We start from the raw sequence: 19207 nt of genomic DNA on the forward strand, positions 1-19207 counted from the left end.
GGACAAGGGGTGATGGTTTTAAACTAAAGGAGGGAGATTCAGGCTGGACATGAGGAAGAAATTGGGTGGTGAGAGCCTGTCCCAGGTTGGGCAGAGAGGTGGTGGCTGAACCGTCCCTGGAGACATCCCAGGCCAGGCTGGACGGGGCTCTGAGCAACCTGAGCTGGTGAAGATGTCCCTGCTCATGGCAGGGGGGGCACCGGGGGAGCTGGGAAGGTCCCTTCACCCCAAACCTTTCTACGATTCTTTGATTCTATTAAACCTTCCAGCCTTTTCACGGCTCAAAGAAGTGTCCCATTGTGGGATGTGTTTAATACCATGAGCTCAAGCAGATCGCACTTCGCTTATCGAAATGATTTCTTGCTACTGGTAGAAATGAGTGGAAAGCGGTGATTTTCTCCGTGTGGTGTGAAATCTTACCCAAAAGAGGCCTTTCGGGTGGACATCACAGCTGAGAAGAAGGCGGCCAGGATGTGCAGGCAGCTGTCCCTGCTGCTGGCGGATCAAGTTAATCCTTCCCATGCTGCCGCCCTCAGGCTGCGGGGCTGGGAGGGGAAGGGTTAAACAGATCCACGTTGCCCAGACCCTGTTTTAAATCAGATCAGGAAAAACAAAACAAAACAAAACAAAACACACACACCACAAACCACAACACAAAATAAACTCAACGCTAAACCCAGTGCAATAATCCACGCGAACAAATCCATCACATATACACGTTAGGAGGCTGCCGAGCACTTAAACCTGCCAGATGCACAAGACGGATAAAGATAAGTGGGGATTAAGGGGGCTCCCCATGGTGGGACAGCAGTGTGGGGGGAGCACGGCAAAAACAACCCCCAGCCTGGCCAGGGTGGAGAGGGCACCGAAAATTCGGTTTGCAGCAGGGAAAATGCTCCCCAGGACCCTGCGCCCCAACAGAAACCCCCAACAGAAACCCCTCCCGCACAATGAGGTCTCTCCCACTTCGTTAAATAAACAACGATGACCTTCTGTTTGGGACTTTTGGAGGTAATTGTTCTGCTTTAAGCCATGAGGGCTCTTTGTCTCACAAGGAGGGCGGCTCTGAGCCCCATGGGGCTTCCACGCTCCCTCCTGGGCTCAGATGGAGCCATTTTAGGTCAGCGATGCCCCAACGGACAAGTTCTGTCAGTAACTGGGGCATCAGCACAATGGGCCACTGTGTCTCCTGCAGGGACAGGGACGAGCCCCTTCGTCCTCCTGCAGCCAGTGCCATCCTCTGCTTTGGGCACGACTTGACGTATGTTTCCCATACGGTGTCATTGCAAGCTGCGGTGCAGAGGGATGTATGGAGGGGAGAGCAGGGCTGTGGCCACGTTGTGTGTGTGAATGTGTGCCGTTGCACGCCCGTTTGCATGCATGTGTGTGCATGTACGTGTGCTCCTGCAGCTGCACGTGTGCACAGGACTGCAGAGTACACGGTGTGTGATTGTGCATGAGTGTGCCTGAGCACGTGTGCACGTTTGTGCGTGTGTGCCAGTGCCCATGTGTGTGCACAAGCGCCTGTATATCTCTGTAGGCATGTAAGCATCTATGTGTGACATGCATGTGTGCACATGCATGTGCTTGCCTGTGCACGTGTGTGTGTCTGCTTGTGCCTATGTGCACATATGCCAGTGCCCATGTATGTGCACCCTAGCCTGTGTGTGCATATGCATTTGCATGCATATATGTGTGCAGTGCACGTGTGCATGTGTCTGCTTGTACATGCAGCCATATGCACATGCATGCCTGTGTCTATGTGTGCACTAATGGGCATACTTGCCTGTGTCTGCTTGTACGTGCATGTGTTCACAGAGCATGTGTGAGCATATGGCTCTGCATGCAGGTAGCCATATGTGTGAGCACATGCATGTGTCTGCTTGTGCACGTGTGTGCATCTGCTTCTGTATGCACATGTGCGCATCTACGCATGCAGTGCATGTGTGCACATGCGTCTGCTTATACACATGCGTGTTTCTGCTTGTGCACACACATTTGTCCGCTTGTGCACGTGTGTGCATATGCATCTGTATGAATATGTGTGCGAGACATTCAGTGTGCATCTACACATGCAGTGCATGTGTGCATGTGCCTGTGTCTATGCGCCTGTGTCTGCTTCTTCATGTGCATGTGTCTGCTTGTGCATGTGTGCGTTTGTGCATGTGTGCACATGCTTCCATACTCACGGGTGTCTGTGTCTGTGTCTGTGCGTGCAGTGCATGTGTGCGGTGCATGTGTGCACACGCATGTGTCCACATCTGCGCACGTGCACATGTGTGAGCATATGGCTCTGCATGCAGGTAGCCATCTGTGTGAGCACGTGCATTCGTCTGCTTGTGCACGTGCGTGCATATGCTTCTGTATGCATATGTGCGCATCTACACATGCAGTGCATGTGTGCACATGCGTCTGCTTGTACATGTGCATCTGTCCACTTGTGCACATGCATTTGTTCGCTCATGCACGTGTGTGCATATGCTTCCGTACACACATGCGCATCTGTGCATGCAGTGCATGTGTGTATGTGCCCGTGTCTACGTGCCTGTGTCTGCTTGTGTATGTGCCCGCTTGTGCATGTGCTCATGCTTCTGTACTTACGCGTGTCTGTGTCTCTGCGTGCAGTGCGTGTGTGCACTGCATGTGTCCACATCTGCACACGTGTTATCACATGGCTCTGCATGCAGGTGGACATCTGTGTGTGCACGCGCATGCATCTGCTTGTGCACGTGTGCGCATACGCTTATGTGTGCATCTATGCATGCAGTGCATGTGTGCGCGTGCACGTGTCCGCTTGTGCATGCGTGTGCACACGGTTCTGTATGCACGGGTGTCTGTGTCTACGTGTGCAGTGTGCATGTGTGCACATGCGCGTGCCCACATCTGCACACGTGAACACCTGCTCGTGCACGTGCGGGCCTGCGCGTGCCCGCGCGCAGACGCGCACCCGCGCGTGCACACACACATACCCTCCCCCCCCCCGCCCCACACCCCCCTAGCGGCGCGCGCCCGGGTTGCACGCCCGCATCGCCGCAGCGCGCGCGCACGCGTGTGCACACGCACGCACGCGCGGCGCGCGTACACTTGACGGCAGACCCCGCCCCCCCCCTCCCCTCCCCGCCTTTCCCTTTTAGCCCCTCATTGGTCGGCGAGTCCCTCGGCGGGGCGGGGCCAGCGGCGGGGGGGCGTGTCCTCCCGGCGGCCGGCGCGCTGCCATTGGCGGCGGGCGCCTTTGTGTGCCGGCGGAGCGGAGCGGAGCGCGGCGGCCGCCACTCGCCGTCGCGTCGGAGGGGCCGGCGGGAGCGGGCCCGGGGCCGCGCCGCCGACTCCGCCGCGCCACAAAAGGCCGCAGCATGGTCCTGGTGCACGTCGGTTACCTGGTGCTGCCCGTCTTCGGCTCCGTGCGCAACAGAGGTACCGCGCCGGGGCCGCGGGTTCGCGTCCCGGGGCCGCTCCGCGCAGCAGGGCGGGATGGAGAGGGGCGGGTTGTGTGTATATCGAGGAGGGCGCGTATGTCCGGCTCGGCCCGGGCTCCGGGACCCCGGCAGGATGGGGGTGCTGCCCACCCCATGCCATCGGCGCCAGCCGCCCCCCTCCCAAACCGCCCCATCCCCAGCAGTGCCCGGGGTGGGGGTTCCCCACCTCCCCCCAGCTCCCACCTGCACCTCCAGTCTGTCCCTCGGTAGCTCCATTTTCCTTTTCTTATATATATATATATATATATAATTTATTTTTTTCTAAATTTTATTTTATTTTTTAATTTAACTCCCCCCCCCCCCACTCCCCCACCCCCGTCTCGCCGTGTAGCCTATAGCCACCAGGCCATCTCAGCGTAGCTGTAGACGATAACAGCCATTTTTGTACCTTCATCCTGTTTAGCTGAGTACATTGCACTGTAAATTCCTGTTAAGTGGATTCGTTTTGCTGTGGTCGTCGGGTCTCCTGGGTGGGAAGTGGAGAGGGGGGGCGGGCTTTGGGAGGGGCCGAACGCCCCCAAATTGCGGCCGAAAACCCCCTAAAATATATATATATAAAAAACATTGGGGAGAGGGAAATGTGGCGGTTTGCCTTAATTCTAAGAGAAATACAAATTGGGCATCGTGGGTGCCCCACCAGCCCCACCGTCCCTATCAGCCACAAGTGTCCCGTCCCAATAATGTCCCAATAACGTGGCTCCAATGTGGCGAACAACCCCTTCCCCGCCCCCCCCCCCGCCGCGAAAAATAATAATTAAAAAAAAATCGATTATGAAAAGAGACGACTGGCAAAATGTTTTTCCATTAAACAGGGATAACATTTTTTTCTGCTGTGCTAAATTACTTCCTGTTCTTATTTTGTGGGTAATTTTTCTGTATCGAATATCCTTTGGTTGTGTATCTTCACCTTTTTCTTGTACTAAAACTAAAGCATGGTCTGTATTTTTTTACATTACCTAGTTTCTGATGTAAATCTCTCTGTAGAGACATACCCTGCTGAAATGTAATGTGCTGTAGCCTATACATCTGCTCAGTGTACGCTGCTTTTGTTCTGTTGCCCTTCCATAGCATGGTGGGCCTTGCCTTTTTGTATTGTGTGCATGATGACATTGTTACACACGATTCCACTAATACTAATATACGATCTCTCAATAAAGAAACTAGTTTTCCTATATTAACCTAGTGTGCTTTTTCTATTGCTGTTTTCCCATTTATTGTCGTATCCTGCTGTTTAGATTTTTTCCTTGCTTTCCCCCCATCGTGAGGTTTGAGTGGATTTTTTTCCCGTAGTGCAGATATGGGGGCTTTTTTATACATATTTTTATTTGTTTATTTTTATTCCTATCCCATATCTACCCCCCAGCATTATTCTGTGTGTACATATTCCCCTGGCGCACAGTCCATATTACCCTTGTGCTGATGCAGGATTCCGCTTTACCGCAGAATAGCCGAAAGAAAGGCGCACAAACCCAAAGCCCTCATTATTAACCCCAAAAAAAGGATAGGTGCCTGATGAAGGCTCTGCTTGTTTCATCCCAGTTACAACATTACACATTCCTTACCGGACTGATAACCAAAACCAGAGGGACAACCTCCGGATGGATGGATGGATGGATGGATGGGGGGAGTAATTTATTTTTAAACTCCCAATTAACAGGAGGTAAATGAACCTGGGGGAAAAAAAGTCGCTCTAATTTATTAGCTGTGTATTTAAACATGTATATAAATATATATATATATATATATATGTGAGCGCCCTGCCCACCATCTGCTCGGCGAGAGGTTGTGGTGCCGTGGTCCCGCGGCGCCTGGCACGATATAAATATCTTTGCCAGACCCCTTCAAGGCAGGGCTTGTTAAACAAAAAAACACCCCAGCTGCTAATGTTGTAACTACATTCTCCTGCTTTGAAGCCTCCGGGCCCCACCGTCTTCTGAATAATTCGATTTTTGGTCAAAAAGAGCGAAGAGCGGGGTTGGGAGAAAAGTCACCGGGGGAGCTGACAATATTGGAAGCGGGGAGGGGTGGGAAACCAAATTGTGGTCAGCGAGAGTGATTTTTGCTGCGAAGCGATAACAATACCAGTCACTCGTCCCGGTGCCAGGCCTCCTTTCTCAGGTCTGCAAAATAAATGGTCCTGTAAAAGCTTTGTAAAACCTTCCCTTTTTGGCTTGGATGCCACCAGGATCTGAGGGAAGAAGTCAGGGCTCCCCAGAGCAGGGGCCGGGACTGGGTTGGGGGGGAACATCTTGTTTTAATCGCATTTCCGCAGAAAGGTGGGGAGGTGCAGGGTTGGTTATTTGCCTTTTGATGAGAGGAAGGGAAATTCAGCAGGTCGGTGGCCACCGCTAAAATCCCGAGAGGAGCCGCTTGCAAAACAAAAACCAAAAGCAAGTGTCTCTGCCTTACCCCAGCATCCCTCGGAGAGACGCCTCATCCCGCCAGGCCGTGCCTTTCCACCTCCCTCCTCGCTTTACCCTGAGTTTTTATTTAATTCCCCCCCCCGCCCCAACATTTATTTATTATTTCCTTCTCCATATTTCCTTATATTTTATCGTGTATCTCGACGCCTGTTCGGCCATCCTGTCCCCCCATTGCAGACACCAGCGGGTTGCCCCCCCTTTGTTCCCCCCTTTGGATGTGGTTGTTTTCTGTGGCCCTTTGTTCTCGCTCCATCCTCGCCCCGGGCCGGCGCTGAGCTCCCTGCGTGACACATGTCCCCGTATGCCACACATGTCCCCGTACGCATCCCGAGGAGGGAGGCTGTGCTTCTCGCTTGCATGAAGGGAGACGTGCATGCCTGTTGGGGGCTGGTCCATTTTCCAATGTGACTTTTAATTTTATTTTTATTTTAATTATTTTATTTTTGACTTTAAATTTTTTTTCTCTCTCCTTTTTTTTTTTTTTTTTTTTTAAATTCAACACCCCCCCCCCCCCCAATGCGTGAAATGATGAAATTTGGGTTATGACGTGGGAAAAAAATTGTAATCCCCTCCTCTGCCTTCCTGCCCCTCACCCCAAAACGGATAAACCCAATCCCCTCCAAAACATACACCTGCTGGCAGCTGCCCCTTTGTTGGGGTTTGCAGCGAGCACAAAAAACCCCAGATCTCCTGCAAATTAGCGCTGATAACAGAGCGAAACTGTTCGGTCAATGTGCTCCGAGGATACTTCGATAATCTAATCTTACAGAAAACTGCTGGGGTAATGGCAGCTGGTACTTAAGCAATTTATCATCCGCATCATATTTTGACCTGTCTCGTTAGAAACGTGTTTCTTACGAGAGGAAACATTTTCCACCCCCCCACTCTCCACCTCCCGGCCTTGTTAGTCAGTAACTACCAGGCCTTTCATAGCTCATAATCCATCAAGTGCATCCACAGCGTAATGACTTAATTCCTTTGACACTCCGAGTCTCGAAAAGCCACCCGGTACGGAGAAAATAATCTGTTTTTATTTGATTTTAGTGTCGCGGGCTGAGGAAACCTGAACCTTGTCATGTGCCGGTGGTGCCGCGGTGGGTGTGGAGGCACATGTGGTGATTTCTGCAAAGCCCTGACATCCCCCCAGCACCGACTGGTGTTAAACACCTTCTTCCAACAACCGGGGGACCGATAATCCCAAATGTGGAGAAAATGGGCTCCGACATCCATTTGTATAAGGGTTGTGTAAAGGTCCTGCACACATTTAGTGATGCCAAATGGGAGCTGGACCCATCCGTGCCTCACGTGGGGTTTGGGGTGGCGCCAACCATTGCTTTTAAGAAAAAGGTAAACAAGTAGCAGGTCACATATTGCTCGTATTGGGAATCATCAGCAAGGTCTAACGAAAGCTGAGCTGGATTTACTGTGCGGATCCGGCCCCGTGGAAGTGTGTTGTTTAAGAACTGGTGAGTCGCTGCCCAAGCGAGGAAGCAAATGTGGCTGTGAAGATGGAGTGGGGAGATCTGGGGGTTGTTTGCCACAAAACTTGGGAGCTGCCGTGTGGACGAGGCGGTGGGGACAGGGTGGGGACACAGTTTGGCGTTGCTCGGTGTGTCCTGGACAGAGTGTGGTGACAAAATGGGGATGGGGGGACCCGTAGGCACCGGGGTGCTGCTCTAACCGGCCTCAGTCCTCGCTGAGCCGAGTCCTCCTCCATGAACCGCCCGGACAGACTGTCCTAGAGTAAGTCTGGGCTTCGCTTTTTGTCGTTGTCGTCTTAAACCCTGCTGGGAATTCGGTTAGCTGGGAGGGGAGGGTGAAGCGCTGCGGGAGCTCCCAAATCTGTAGGAGAAACCCCCCGCCCCGCTGGGTGCCATGGGGAGCATGTGTGACATCCAGGACCGACCAGACAGAAGATGTCCGCAGCTGCTGGAGGTGCAGGGGTGGAAGGAGAGGGGATGATGGCTCTCCTGGGGGTCCCGTGGGACATGACATTGGGTAGTGGGAGCATGGGTATCCCCTCCAGCCCCTTTACTTGCTGGTTTAAACCCAAACTGGATTGGGTTGTAACTGTGGTTGTAACTGGAAGGTCCTTATCTCTAGAGATGTTCAAAAAGGGACACGTGCTGCATCAGATCAGCAGAGAAGAGCCTTTCCCTCCCTCCTTAACCTGAGAACACTTGTTTTGGAAGCATTAAATAAATGTGCCAGAAATCCGAGGGCAGACTTTACAGAAGGTCTTATCTTACATCGAGTTCATCATCAATGCTCATAACGTCCAAAACCAGACTTGGTTTTGCAGGTGGGAGAGGTGTGATGGCTGTTGGGCATCTCACGGTGTTTGGGTGTTTCTACATAAACCCGCAGCCCCTGGAGCTGGGCAATAGAACGAGGCTTTTAAGTTAAAGGGTAGAGTTAAATTCTGATTAAAGCAGAGCTTCAAATTGCTGCTTGTGGCAAGATTGGTGCTCAAAACTCAGCTACAGCATTCGGGAGGTTTTCCAGCCCATGTGGTGGTTTGGGAAGGAGAAGGGCCGTGTGTGGCTGTGGGCAGGGACCTGCAGGTGGGCAGCAAGAGTGACGCTAAGACCCAATGGGGAAAATCGTCATTTTCTTCCTCTTTTGGTTCAATTTGTGGAGATGGAGTGAAGTGCCCATGACCATCTCCATGCAGGACCCTGCAAGAGACTTCCTAATTTAATCCTCCCTTTATCATGCCTTTCTCCTAAACCTCCTTAGGAAAAAATTCAAGTCTTTTGGGAGTGATTAGATTCTCCCTTTAAAATCCACTTTTGCTTAACCCTTTCTGCTCCTCCTCTGCTCCGTTTTTGCAGTCTCCTGGGACCTTTTCTCATCCATTTTTCTGCCTGCTGGTCCTATATATTTCCCAGCCCCAGCTGGGTCGGGCTGGCTGGCACGTGCTATGGTGGATCCCTCTTGGTAAGTGTCCTTAACCACTTCTTGTTTTCTCTCCCTCCCTTTAAAGGCTGTTAAATGTGCCTGCAGAAAGCTCCAAGTGTATGGGTCGTAGATCTTTGGGTGAAGGTCATTGTTTTGGTTTGAGTGAATAAGCCCAGCGGGGTCAGGAGCAAAGCAGATGCTGGAAGCAGTGAAGATGCAGGTTATGGGGAGAGGCAATGATGGGCAGCTGGGTACCTGCGGGCTGGGACCCTTTGAAGTGGGGACATACCTGTGGGGAGATGTTCAGATGAGGATTTCAGTAGCTCAGAGAAGGATCTGGGTGTCTCCATCTCTCACACTATGTCCCTGTGCTCCTTGGGGGGGTTGCTGCCCGAGCTGGAGGTGACACCCTGAGGTGTGGGTGACCACTAGTGATCATCTGTTTAGCGCTCAGGTGATGCTGTGGAGATGTTACCATGTGTCACTCCTCTACCTCCTTCCCCAAATGGTACAAGGAGCAGCTGTTCCCCTAAATGAGGAGAAAGCCAGGCCATGGGTACCTTCTGGGACTTCTTTGCAGGTATCTTCAGCAGGAACTGGACAGCCCAGCAGGCCACCTGTCCAAGCACTCAACACTGGGGTTGAGTTAGGAGCTGCTCCAAAAACCTATTCTTGTCTTCTCCAGGCTCAGGAGGGTTTCTAAGATACGTTCAGAAACACAGACCCTTGGGCACCCGCCATGGTGTGGCTGCTCCCCACTCTGGGCTCCTCCACTGGACGGTGGGATTGGGAAATGTCCCCATACCAAACATGCCTTCCCCATTGGTGATTCATGTTGCGTTTCTGGGCTTTCTCATTCTCCTGGTGACATCTGACTCTTCCTTCAGTCACGCTGCTGGCTCAAGGTCCTGATACAGCCAAAGGGATCTTGGTTGTTTTGGAAGCTGTGAGCGCATCAGGTGGCACCACTCATGAGTACTTGCCCCACCAACCTATTTCCATGATGTATCTGCTTGAAAACTGAGCATCTACAGGTAAAAGGAAGCTTTCTTCTCTTCTTTTCATAGCAGAGGAGGTGCCTGTTCTTACGCAGTCCTGCAGCATTAGGTAGGATCTCATTTATCTTTGCTCCTTGGGACATCTGTCCAGTCCATCCAGGGCTGATCATCATCAGCTGGTGGGAGCTGAGGCTTAAATTGACTCTCCCATGAACCCCAAACCTCCGTGAGGAGCAGCTGGAGTCAGAAATGAGCTGTGGGTCCATGCTGAAGCTTCCTGGACATGGGATCAAACACCAAGCTGGAAAGGTCTGAACTTGTTCGTATGCGAATAAATCCAAAATACGTCCTTGGAGCTGCTTGGCACTTGTACTGGGATGAGTAAGGTGAGAATCTAGTTTGAGGTGGGCTTCTTCAAATTAAAAAAACAGCAAACTGACCACAGTCTAAAGATATTTTCTGTCATCATATTTTCAGTCCTGCTCTGGTGTTTTCTGGCAAATTTGAGCAGCTTTTTTTTAAATCTCAGCATCTGAAGGTATTAGGGCTGCTAATGCTTCAGGAGACGTGTCCATCAAGCCTGGTAGCTTCCACATCCTCCAGGTGGAAAATAGCACATCTCCGATGTTCCTGGCAGGAAAAGAGCTGTAAATCTCATGCAGATTACCGCACTTGTTGTTGTGGTTTGTTAAATCCACATTTCTCTTTCTCGTAGCCTGGATTTTAATATTAATATCTTTAATTTCATTTATAAATTCACTTATCAGCTTTCATTAGTCATCCCGTTAATGATCCCAGGCAAGAAATTTGTCATTTGATGTCAAAAGGCAGATTAAGGGACTTCTAGAGCCTTGGGAAACTGCTTCATGCTGCACCGGAATTATGGTGGTTGGCATAGGAGGCTAATGCTATGTATAATTTGCATCTGCTGCTCAGGGGATGAGTGATCATTTTATATATTTAGCAGAAAACAAGAGCATTTCTTAATCGTGAATGGTATTACATTTCCTGCAAACTCTGCGGTATTATGAATCACGGGGACATAAACATTTTGTTGCCGGCATGCCTGGTTTTGCATTACCACGGTGGTAAACCCTGGAGGGTCGGATCCTGATAGTTCTCCTCCTCCTTGGGGGGTTTTACTGCATAGGCCGCTAATTGGAATTAAGAAGATCCCTTAACACTAGAAGGGCTGTGACTGGAAAGGATGGGGAGTGGATTAAGCTTTGCTTGGCCAACATTGAGCGTTTTTGGTCTCTGCTCTTCATGGCTGGAGGTGAGGGTGTTGGTAGGGTTTGTAGATGGGAATCTGAGGTGTGAGAATGGTGGAAAAAAACATACACGATGTTTACTCAAAACATCTGGAAAACAGCAGGGTCAGATTGAAAACAAATGAGATGTAGCATCCACAGCCACCGGTCCATTCAGGTTCATCATGACGGGGTGTTTTAGACGTTATGAGCAGCCAACACGTTGGACGACTCCTTATCTCGTCCAGCTGTTATTTGTGATATCCCACAAATCTCTAGGGGCTGAGATAAGGAATGAAGAGGCTTTCTGCACAGAGATAGCGTGATGTGAGGGGGATTGGGTTTACAAGGCCTTTTTTTCTTAATAGCGGATGCCTCTGTTGCATGCAACCCTATAAAAAGATCCCCTCCAATGCTGCCCACCTGCAAAGCCCATCAGCAGCCCCAAAGTCCCTCCCTGGGGCAGGTCTTCCTTGGAGATCAGTGTTCTGCGAGCAGCTCTTCATGAGGCTGAACAGAGACAATTTTTTCCACCATATACCAAAACCACTTACTGAGCTGTTTTGGCTCAGCTCTTGCTGTCCTGAGTGGGAAATGTCCATATGAACCTGAGATAATGGTTGTATTCTGTGTCAAGTGAAGCTCTCAGGAGTCTGGAGGCAGCAACAAACCTGGCTGGGGGCTGCGGATCTGCACCGTCGGGCATTTTGAATACTGGAATTGTGTGAATCTGGACTGGGTGGGAGATGACAGGTGGGTGAATCTGGGTGCTGCATCACCAGGAGCGTGGGCAGCAGGTCAGGGAGGTGACTCTGCCCCTCTGCCCCGCTCTGGTGAGACCCCCTGCAGTGCTGGTCCAGCTCTGGGTGCTCAGCACAGGACACACATGGACCTGCTGGAGAGGGGCCAGAGGAGCCACAGGAATGATCCGAGGCTGGAACAGCTCTGCTGGGAGGACAGGCTGAGAGAGCTGGGGTGTTCAGCTGGAGAAGAGAAGCTCCGGGAAGACCTTATTGCACCTTTCCGAACTTAAAAGGGGCCTGTGAGAAAGATGGGGACAGACTCTTGAGCAGGGCCTGTTGTGATAGGACAAGGGGTGATGGTTTTAAACTAAAGGAGGGAGATTCAGGCTGGACATGAGGAAGGAATTGTTGTCCCTGAGGGTGGTGAGAGCCTGTCCCAGGCTGGCCAGAGAGGTCGTGGCTGAACCATCCCTGGAGACATCCCAGGCCAGGCTGGACGGGGCTCTGAGCAACCTGAGCTGGTGAAGATGTCCCTGCTCATGGCAGGGGGGGCACTGGGGGAGCTTTGGACGTCCCTTCCAACCCAAACCATGCATGGTGGGCAGGAGGCAGCCAAGGTTTGGGGGGATGTGGGGAGATGGAGCCTCTCAAGGTCCCATCTGCAAGGTTGAAGACTGACCCACAGCCCAGGGAGTGAAATACCTTCCTACTCTTACCAAAGCAGCAGCAAAACTCATTGTCCATCCTTAATTTGTTGCTCAGCTCTGTCTGATTCCTTCCTGTGTTAAATTAACGCTTGGTGGCTGAACTCTTGTCTCTGATGTTGCTCCTTGAAGCTATGGGCTGAAAAAAACAGCAACTCGTTTGGAATTGGAGGAATATTGCAGAGGAATTGGGTCCTGGAGTGAGGGATGTTGGGTCCCGACCAGGGGATGCGCTGGTGGGTGCTGGACCAGCAGCTCAGCCAGTGTCACTCCTACTGACCTGAGTCTCTGGGGACTGGAGCTACACGAAAACAGAGATATCTGGTTTTGATCATGGTGATTATTTTCCGGTTCACTGGCTGAAAATTTATTTTCCTGGTTTGTTATTGTCTTTGAATTTTTCAGCAAAATGAGAGGTGGAGGGGGAAAAGGCTTTTAAATGGTTCATTTGGAGTGAAATGAAATAGGCCACAACCCCAGAAGTGAAATGCTATCTTATGGCAGAAATTAAACAGCATTAACTGGATGCAGGGAATAACACCAATTCATCATAATCTTTCAGTTGGGTTTTTTGTACAGAAGTGTTTTGCCTAGACGCTATATATATATATTTTTTTTTTTATATATCCAGGAGATGTACTTGGTGTTTTTGTACTCATTTGAAAAACATGCAGTGGTCAGGATCAAACAGCCCCAGTCCTTCACGTTCTTGTACTGTGAAACCACGTTGTGGCATTAGTGTGTGCAGGATTTCAGTTTATTTAACCAACAGAAAGTGCTTTAATGCCCGAGATGAGCCTTGGAGAAGCAAACGCTCTGTTCCCAGTGCAGGAGGTTGCAAAATGCAGTTGGACCCTTACAGAACACGGGAGGTCACGTCAGCTCCTGCCCCTCTTTCCTTCTCACCTGTACTGGGTGGCTTTCCAGGCTTGCAAGGACCAAGGGTGGTTTCCAAAATGAAAACGAGAGCTGAGGTATCAAAAGAGATGTGCAGCCACCGCTTTGCTTCTCACTGGGCTGATCTACCTGAGTTGCTTCAGCCTGCAGGGACAAATCACACCTCCTCCCTGGCCCCGTTTGATCTGAGCAGGAAAGTCTGTCTGGCGTGTGTGATCACAAACCTGCCGGTGGGAGCCGTGGGTGTTTTTCCAAAGCAGAGCATGGGACAGCCCTGGAGATAAGGACATATCGTCTTGCCCTGGGTCATCTGCAAGGAGGGAGATGCCAGATCCAGGTGGCACGTGATGCTTCTTCTGTAGGGTGCAGGGGTGTCCTTGGCAAAGAAAATATTACCAGGAGGCAGCTGTAAGCTTAGAGAAATAGGGCATAGATCAAAGGGAAGGGAGGCAAGGTAAACCTCCTGGTCCTTTGAACAATTACTCCTATGAGTTGGGGTGCTGTTAGGGAAGCTGAACTATGTTTGGTGTCCAGTGTTACTCTGCTCTTCCTATAACAAGCAATTTTATGCTCCTTTGACAAAAATCAAGGGCCAGACGACAGCAATGTCCAGGAGGCTCATACTAGGTTTTAGGATACATTTGCCTGGCTCGTGCATTCATCCAGACTGTGTGTGACCAGCTGTGCTGAACCCCTGTCCTTCTCCTAGGATTCCTTGTCCCCAGCCCCTCGTCTCTCACTCGACATTTTTCTCTTTGAAACTAAGCAATGAAAGGAGTTTAATTTTCCTCCTGGGCTGACCTGGATGCTGGCAGACACAGGCTTAGACCCATCCTCTGGATTTCTGCAGGGACACGTTTGGTGCTCTTCAGCAAATGCATTACAAGGCTGGATATATGCCAGATGAGAAGTCCTCCTGGCCAGCCCTGCTGCTGGTGTTACCATCACTTGTTTTCTCCACCTTTACCTCTCTCAATTTCCACTGCACTTTTAAATATCTACCATGTTTTCTTCCCTGTGGATGTGATGGGTTTTTCTGAATTTGTCCTTCCTTGCATTCATTCCCCAGTCACCAGAGTCTTCCTCAGGACTGGTGCTGGCTCCGGGGCTCAAACCTGCTGGAAACACTTGAGGTGCACTAGCACACTGGTCTGGTGTGTCTTGGTGGAGTGGAGGGCAAGGCGCTGCTGTCCATGGGATATTGTGACCAGAAGACAGAGGACCTCCTTGGGAGCTCTGTACGAGCTGAAGGGATGAGGAGGCTGAAGAACAAGCGCTGTCCTGTGGCCGCTGCACTGGGAGATGGCCGTGGTTGATGCTGTAATCACTGGTGTTGGGAATCATGGAATCATGGAATGTCCTGTGTTGGAAGGGACTCACAAGGATCATCGAGTCCAACTCCTGTCCCTTCACAGGACACCCCACAGGTCTCACCGTATGTCTGAGGACATTGTCCAGTCTCTTGAACACTGTCAGTCTTGGGGCCGTGACACCTCCCTGGGGAGCCTGTTCCAGTGTCCAGCACCCTCTGGGTGAAGAACCATTTCCTCATGTCCAACCTGAACCTCCTCTGGCACATCTTCCTTCCAGTCCCTCAGGTTCTGTCTTTGGTCACTAAAGAGAAGAGTTTGGCCCCTGCTCCTCTTCCTCTCCTTGTGATGAAGCCGTAAGTGCGATGAGGTCTCCTCTTACTCTCTTCTTCTCCAGGCTGAATAAACCAAGTGACTTCAGCCACTCCTCACATGGCTTCCTCTCCAAACCTTTCAGCAACTTCGTAGCCTCTTCTGGACACTCTCCCATAGCTTAATATCTTTTTTATATTGTGGCACCCAGAACTGCACACAGTGCTCCAGTGAATGCAGTGATGGGAAGGTCTACCTCATAACTAGAGTGCTGGCTTTAAAGCGTGGTCCACGTTGGTCCCTTGGCTGGGGGAAAGTAGCATCATGGTGTGGTGCTGAGTGGGCAGCAGATACAGATATCTCACCTGGCTTCACTTCCAGAACACATTGCTTTTAGAGAGTGGGTTGCTCTGATGGTTGCTTTGCAGGAAACCACCCATGCAAAAGTGCCACTGCTCTTTCATTGCATTGAACTGGGAGCTCTGGTGCCTCTTCTCTCCCCCACCTCCTGTTTTTGGTGCACTGGCACAACTGCTCACAGCTTTCTGGCCCCGCGATGGGAAACGGGGAGGCAGCAAGGACCCCTTCCCAACGCCTCACAATCCAAATGGGAAACAGGGGGGACGGACGTGCTTTTCAGAAACACAACTCACCGGCAGCATCTCTTGGGGGGAGGTGACATCCAGGCCAGCACATGAACCAAAGAGGTGCTGGGACCCACCTGAAAGCCAGGGCTGAGTGAGAGGGTGATGAAGGGGAGGAGGGAAGTACCAGGGCACCCAGCAACTAACCCCTCTTGGAGCTGCCACCTCTGCAGAGGACTTTGGGGAGTCCTCTTTGAAAGCAGCCTGTTGGAGGTAAGTTCAGTGAGCGAGTGTGTGTGTACAGAGTTGGCACCATGCCCCCGAGCCAAAACACTCCTCTCCAGACTGTGAATAGACCTAGCTCCAAGTTTGCTCCTAGTGATGCCATGATGCACGCACTTTCGCATCACGCCAGGGAGACGGAGCTTTGAGAAGGCCAATAAATATAATGAGGCTTTGTGATTAAAAAAAAAAAAAAAATAGAAGAAAGGCATAAAAGCCCAGAACACAACAGTAACATGAAAATGCAACGTGTTTGCCAAGGTTCAGACACCAAAAAGCCCTGTGAAAAGGTACTCTGTTCTTCTTGATGCCTGCCATGAGTGGTCTGCTCCCCATGTCTCCTGGGGTTTGGGGTTGGCTGTGGCGCAGTCCTTAAGCTGCAGAAGTTCTTCCTCTGTGTGTTCACCTGCATACCACCTCCCATGGTGAGAAAGGCGGCTTCCACCTCTGGTGTCCTGCTCTCTCCGAAGAGGAGGGCTTAACATTCTTGGCAAATTTTCATCTGTGGGAGAGGCTTTAGCTGAGCTCTGGTGTGGAAGTGCTGGGTGATCATAGAATCAGAGAATGGTTTGGGTTGGAAGGGACCTTCAAAGGTCACTTAGTCCAAACGCCCTGCCATGAGCAGGGTCATCTTCACCCAGATCAGGTTGATGGTGGAGGAGGGAAGGCAGCGCTGAGCAGGGAGCCTGGGATACTCTCAGGGTGGTGGGTGATGGACCAGAAAGTCAAGAAAAAGCAGCATCACACCAAGAGATCCCACACCACAGGCTGGGGATGCTCGTCAGTGCAGCTTGGTACTGGTTAGGAGAGCTGTGGGTCCCCACTGCACCCAAGCTGGGCAGGGGCCGGGGTTTGCCATTGACTGATTTCCTTAATATTTAAGAGAAAAGGAGAACTTTGTCAAGCAAGCTGAGCTGCTCTGAAGGGCCGGGTGCTTTGGTTGAACGAGCCACCACTTGTCACTGAGAAAATGTGACATTCAGGACTATGTTGACTCTGCCCAAACTGCATCTGTGATACCAGGGAACTTCTGTATTTAAAACTACAAGCAGGATAATGCTAGTGGGGCTTTATGCTGCTGTGCTGCTACCCTGAGACACTGAGAGCAGGAATTCATATACTCCATTAGAGCAGAAGAGTAAATGTCCTGAACCTTGGGGGTCCCAGGATGAAGTCTGCCATCCGTACAGCTTTTGTTGCTTCTCCAAAAAACAAAAATGATCCCACTGCAAAACGTCAGAAATCAAGATTTGCCCATTCACCTTTCTGTGTGAGGCTATTCAGGGCTCAGGCAATGCCTTCAGGCATCTCTTTGGGGCTAGATCTTTGCCGATCTGCCAAATCTTGGATGAGACCTAAGCCAGCCTGCACCTCCTAATGGGGCTTGGTTTGATTTGCTTGGTCAAAATGCTGCTTCAGAATGGAGGGACAGGATTAGATGCTTTGTACTTTACCTTTCTCAAAAGCACAAGAGAAATTTTAGAAATGCAGGGTGCAGCTCGGCTGGTGTTCTAGAGGCACCAGGCTCTAATTGAAATCACTGAGAAGTTCTGATCCCAACTTTAATTCCTTTTTGTTTGTAACTGGGATCTCTGAGGAGTCAGATTTTGTGGCTTGAGCAGATATGTATGTATTTTTCTTTTCCCCTCAGAACTGTGTCAAATCTGAAATATACCATTACAATTCTTGCTTTCGTCTCTTCTAATTGTTATCTGCCAGAACCACTGACCAAGGGACCTTACATGGGTCAGTGTTATTCATGCTGTATTATTTCAACTGAGGCAGAAGTCTTCTCCTGGATTCAGCGGTTAGTGCTGTGAAAAATCTCGTAATCTCTTTCTGCTTTCTCTAAAGGTTTGGTTACACTGTGAACTGACAATATAAATGGAAAATGCACATCTAGGATGATTTTCATTCCAGTCTTTTCGTGAGGTTTGCGCTCCCCGTGATGCAAAAGTGCTGTGCGCTGCATCACTCTTTGCACGCGTGTGCATTTACAAGCACAACCCTTGCAAGGGTAGAGGAGAGTTTTCCACATTGTTGGTGCTTTCAGAGCTATAATGTGGACGCACATACCCAGCTACTCCAGAAGATGTTCTCTTTCTAGAGTATCTTCGACTGGTTGATAGAGCTGCAGAATAACTCAGTTGGGAAGGAACCTCTGGAGGCGTCCAGCCAAGCCTCCAGCTCAAGGCAGGGCTACGTTCATGGTTATTGAGTGTCTCAGGGTCCAGCCCAGCGAATCTGGGATATATTAAAGGATGGACATGACAGCACCCTGAAGGCACCTTCCCTCTGGTCAGCAATGTCCGGGGGCATACCTGCTCCCAGGGCTGGATGTGTGGTCAGATGATATGGACACGGGTGCAGATGTGATCTCCCTTGCCATAAAACTCAATGTTGGGATGCTTTCTGCTCATTCTGCGCTGGGGTCGTACCAAACGAACAAGGGGACTTTCCATGGGCAGGGAGATCCACTTCCATGGGCACATCTGCATGGAGAAGATCCCAAACCACCATAGGTCTGGTCCAACGCCAAGCTTGGCCAAGACTGTATCCGACACCTGGAGCAGAATCCAGGTTTACCCAAAATGCTGGACATTCTCTCGCTTGCCCAAACAGCACGTGTGGGTCTGGGTGGGCAACAGGCACCACATGGTGACCCCCAACTCCACACATTCCTGCTCAGACCCTCTGGCCTTCCCTAAAGTTGAGTAGGTGCTTTTGATCTCCCACCCTCACTTCTCCACCTGTATAAGGCATCAGTGCCCATCTCACAGGCCACTGCGAATTAAATTCAGAGCAGGGAAAATGCAAATGATTCTGCTCTTTTGTAGGTAAAATTCCTGGGAAAATGTAAATGTTTATGAGGATAAGTAGATTTCTGGTTTTCAACCTTTCTGTGGGTCTCCATTGAGGAGCTATGTTTTAGGAGATGTCTGAAGAATTGTATTTAGGCATAAAAACTTGGTCAGATGTCTCCATGTTCTTCAGGAAATAGATTTAGAAATTAAACAGAACGCTGACAAAGCTGAGATTTTTAGATGAAAAAAAAAACCCTCAATTCTTTCTTAGTGTCATATATGTATAGGTTTTTTTTTTTTTTAAGAATGGTTTTCACATGATTTTGTTTTAATCTGGAGGAGGCATTTTTCTCAAGGTCACTGAGTAACTCAGGCCCCATCTCCTCTATGAAATCGTCTTAAAAATAGAGATCTTGGGGAAAACTTGGCTGCTGACACCAACCGTACAACTTCCTTGTGTAGCTGCTCTGATCAATAGGTTTGTGTTCCCCGTATAGCTGATAGATCTTGACTTTTTGAGTCT

General features: G+C 50.4%; 1 protein-coding gene across 1 annotated transcript in view; it reads left to right on the forward strand.

Annotated features, from left to right (window-relative positions):
• The first annotated feature begins 3271 nt into the window (after positions 1-3271).
• The window catches only part of ARK2C (arkadia (RNF111) C-terminal like ring finger ubiquitin ligase 2C), a 47464-nt gene continuing 31528 nt past the window's right edge, over positions 3272-19207 (forward strand). The window contains exon 1 of the mRNA XM_082074852.1: positions 3272-3414. Within this exon, the coding sequence (XP_081930978.1) occupies positions 3354-3414 (61 nt within the window). The 5' untranslated portion in view covers positions 3272-3353. The remainder of the gene's footprint in view (positions 3415-19207) is intronic.

Source organism: Streptopelia decaocto (genome assembly GCF_964273445.1).
Source record: "Streptopelia decaocto genome assembly, chromosome: Z".
Lineage (NCBI taxonomy): Eukaryota > Metazoa > Chordata > Aves > Columbiformes > Columbidae > Streptopelia > Streptopelia decaocto.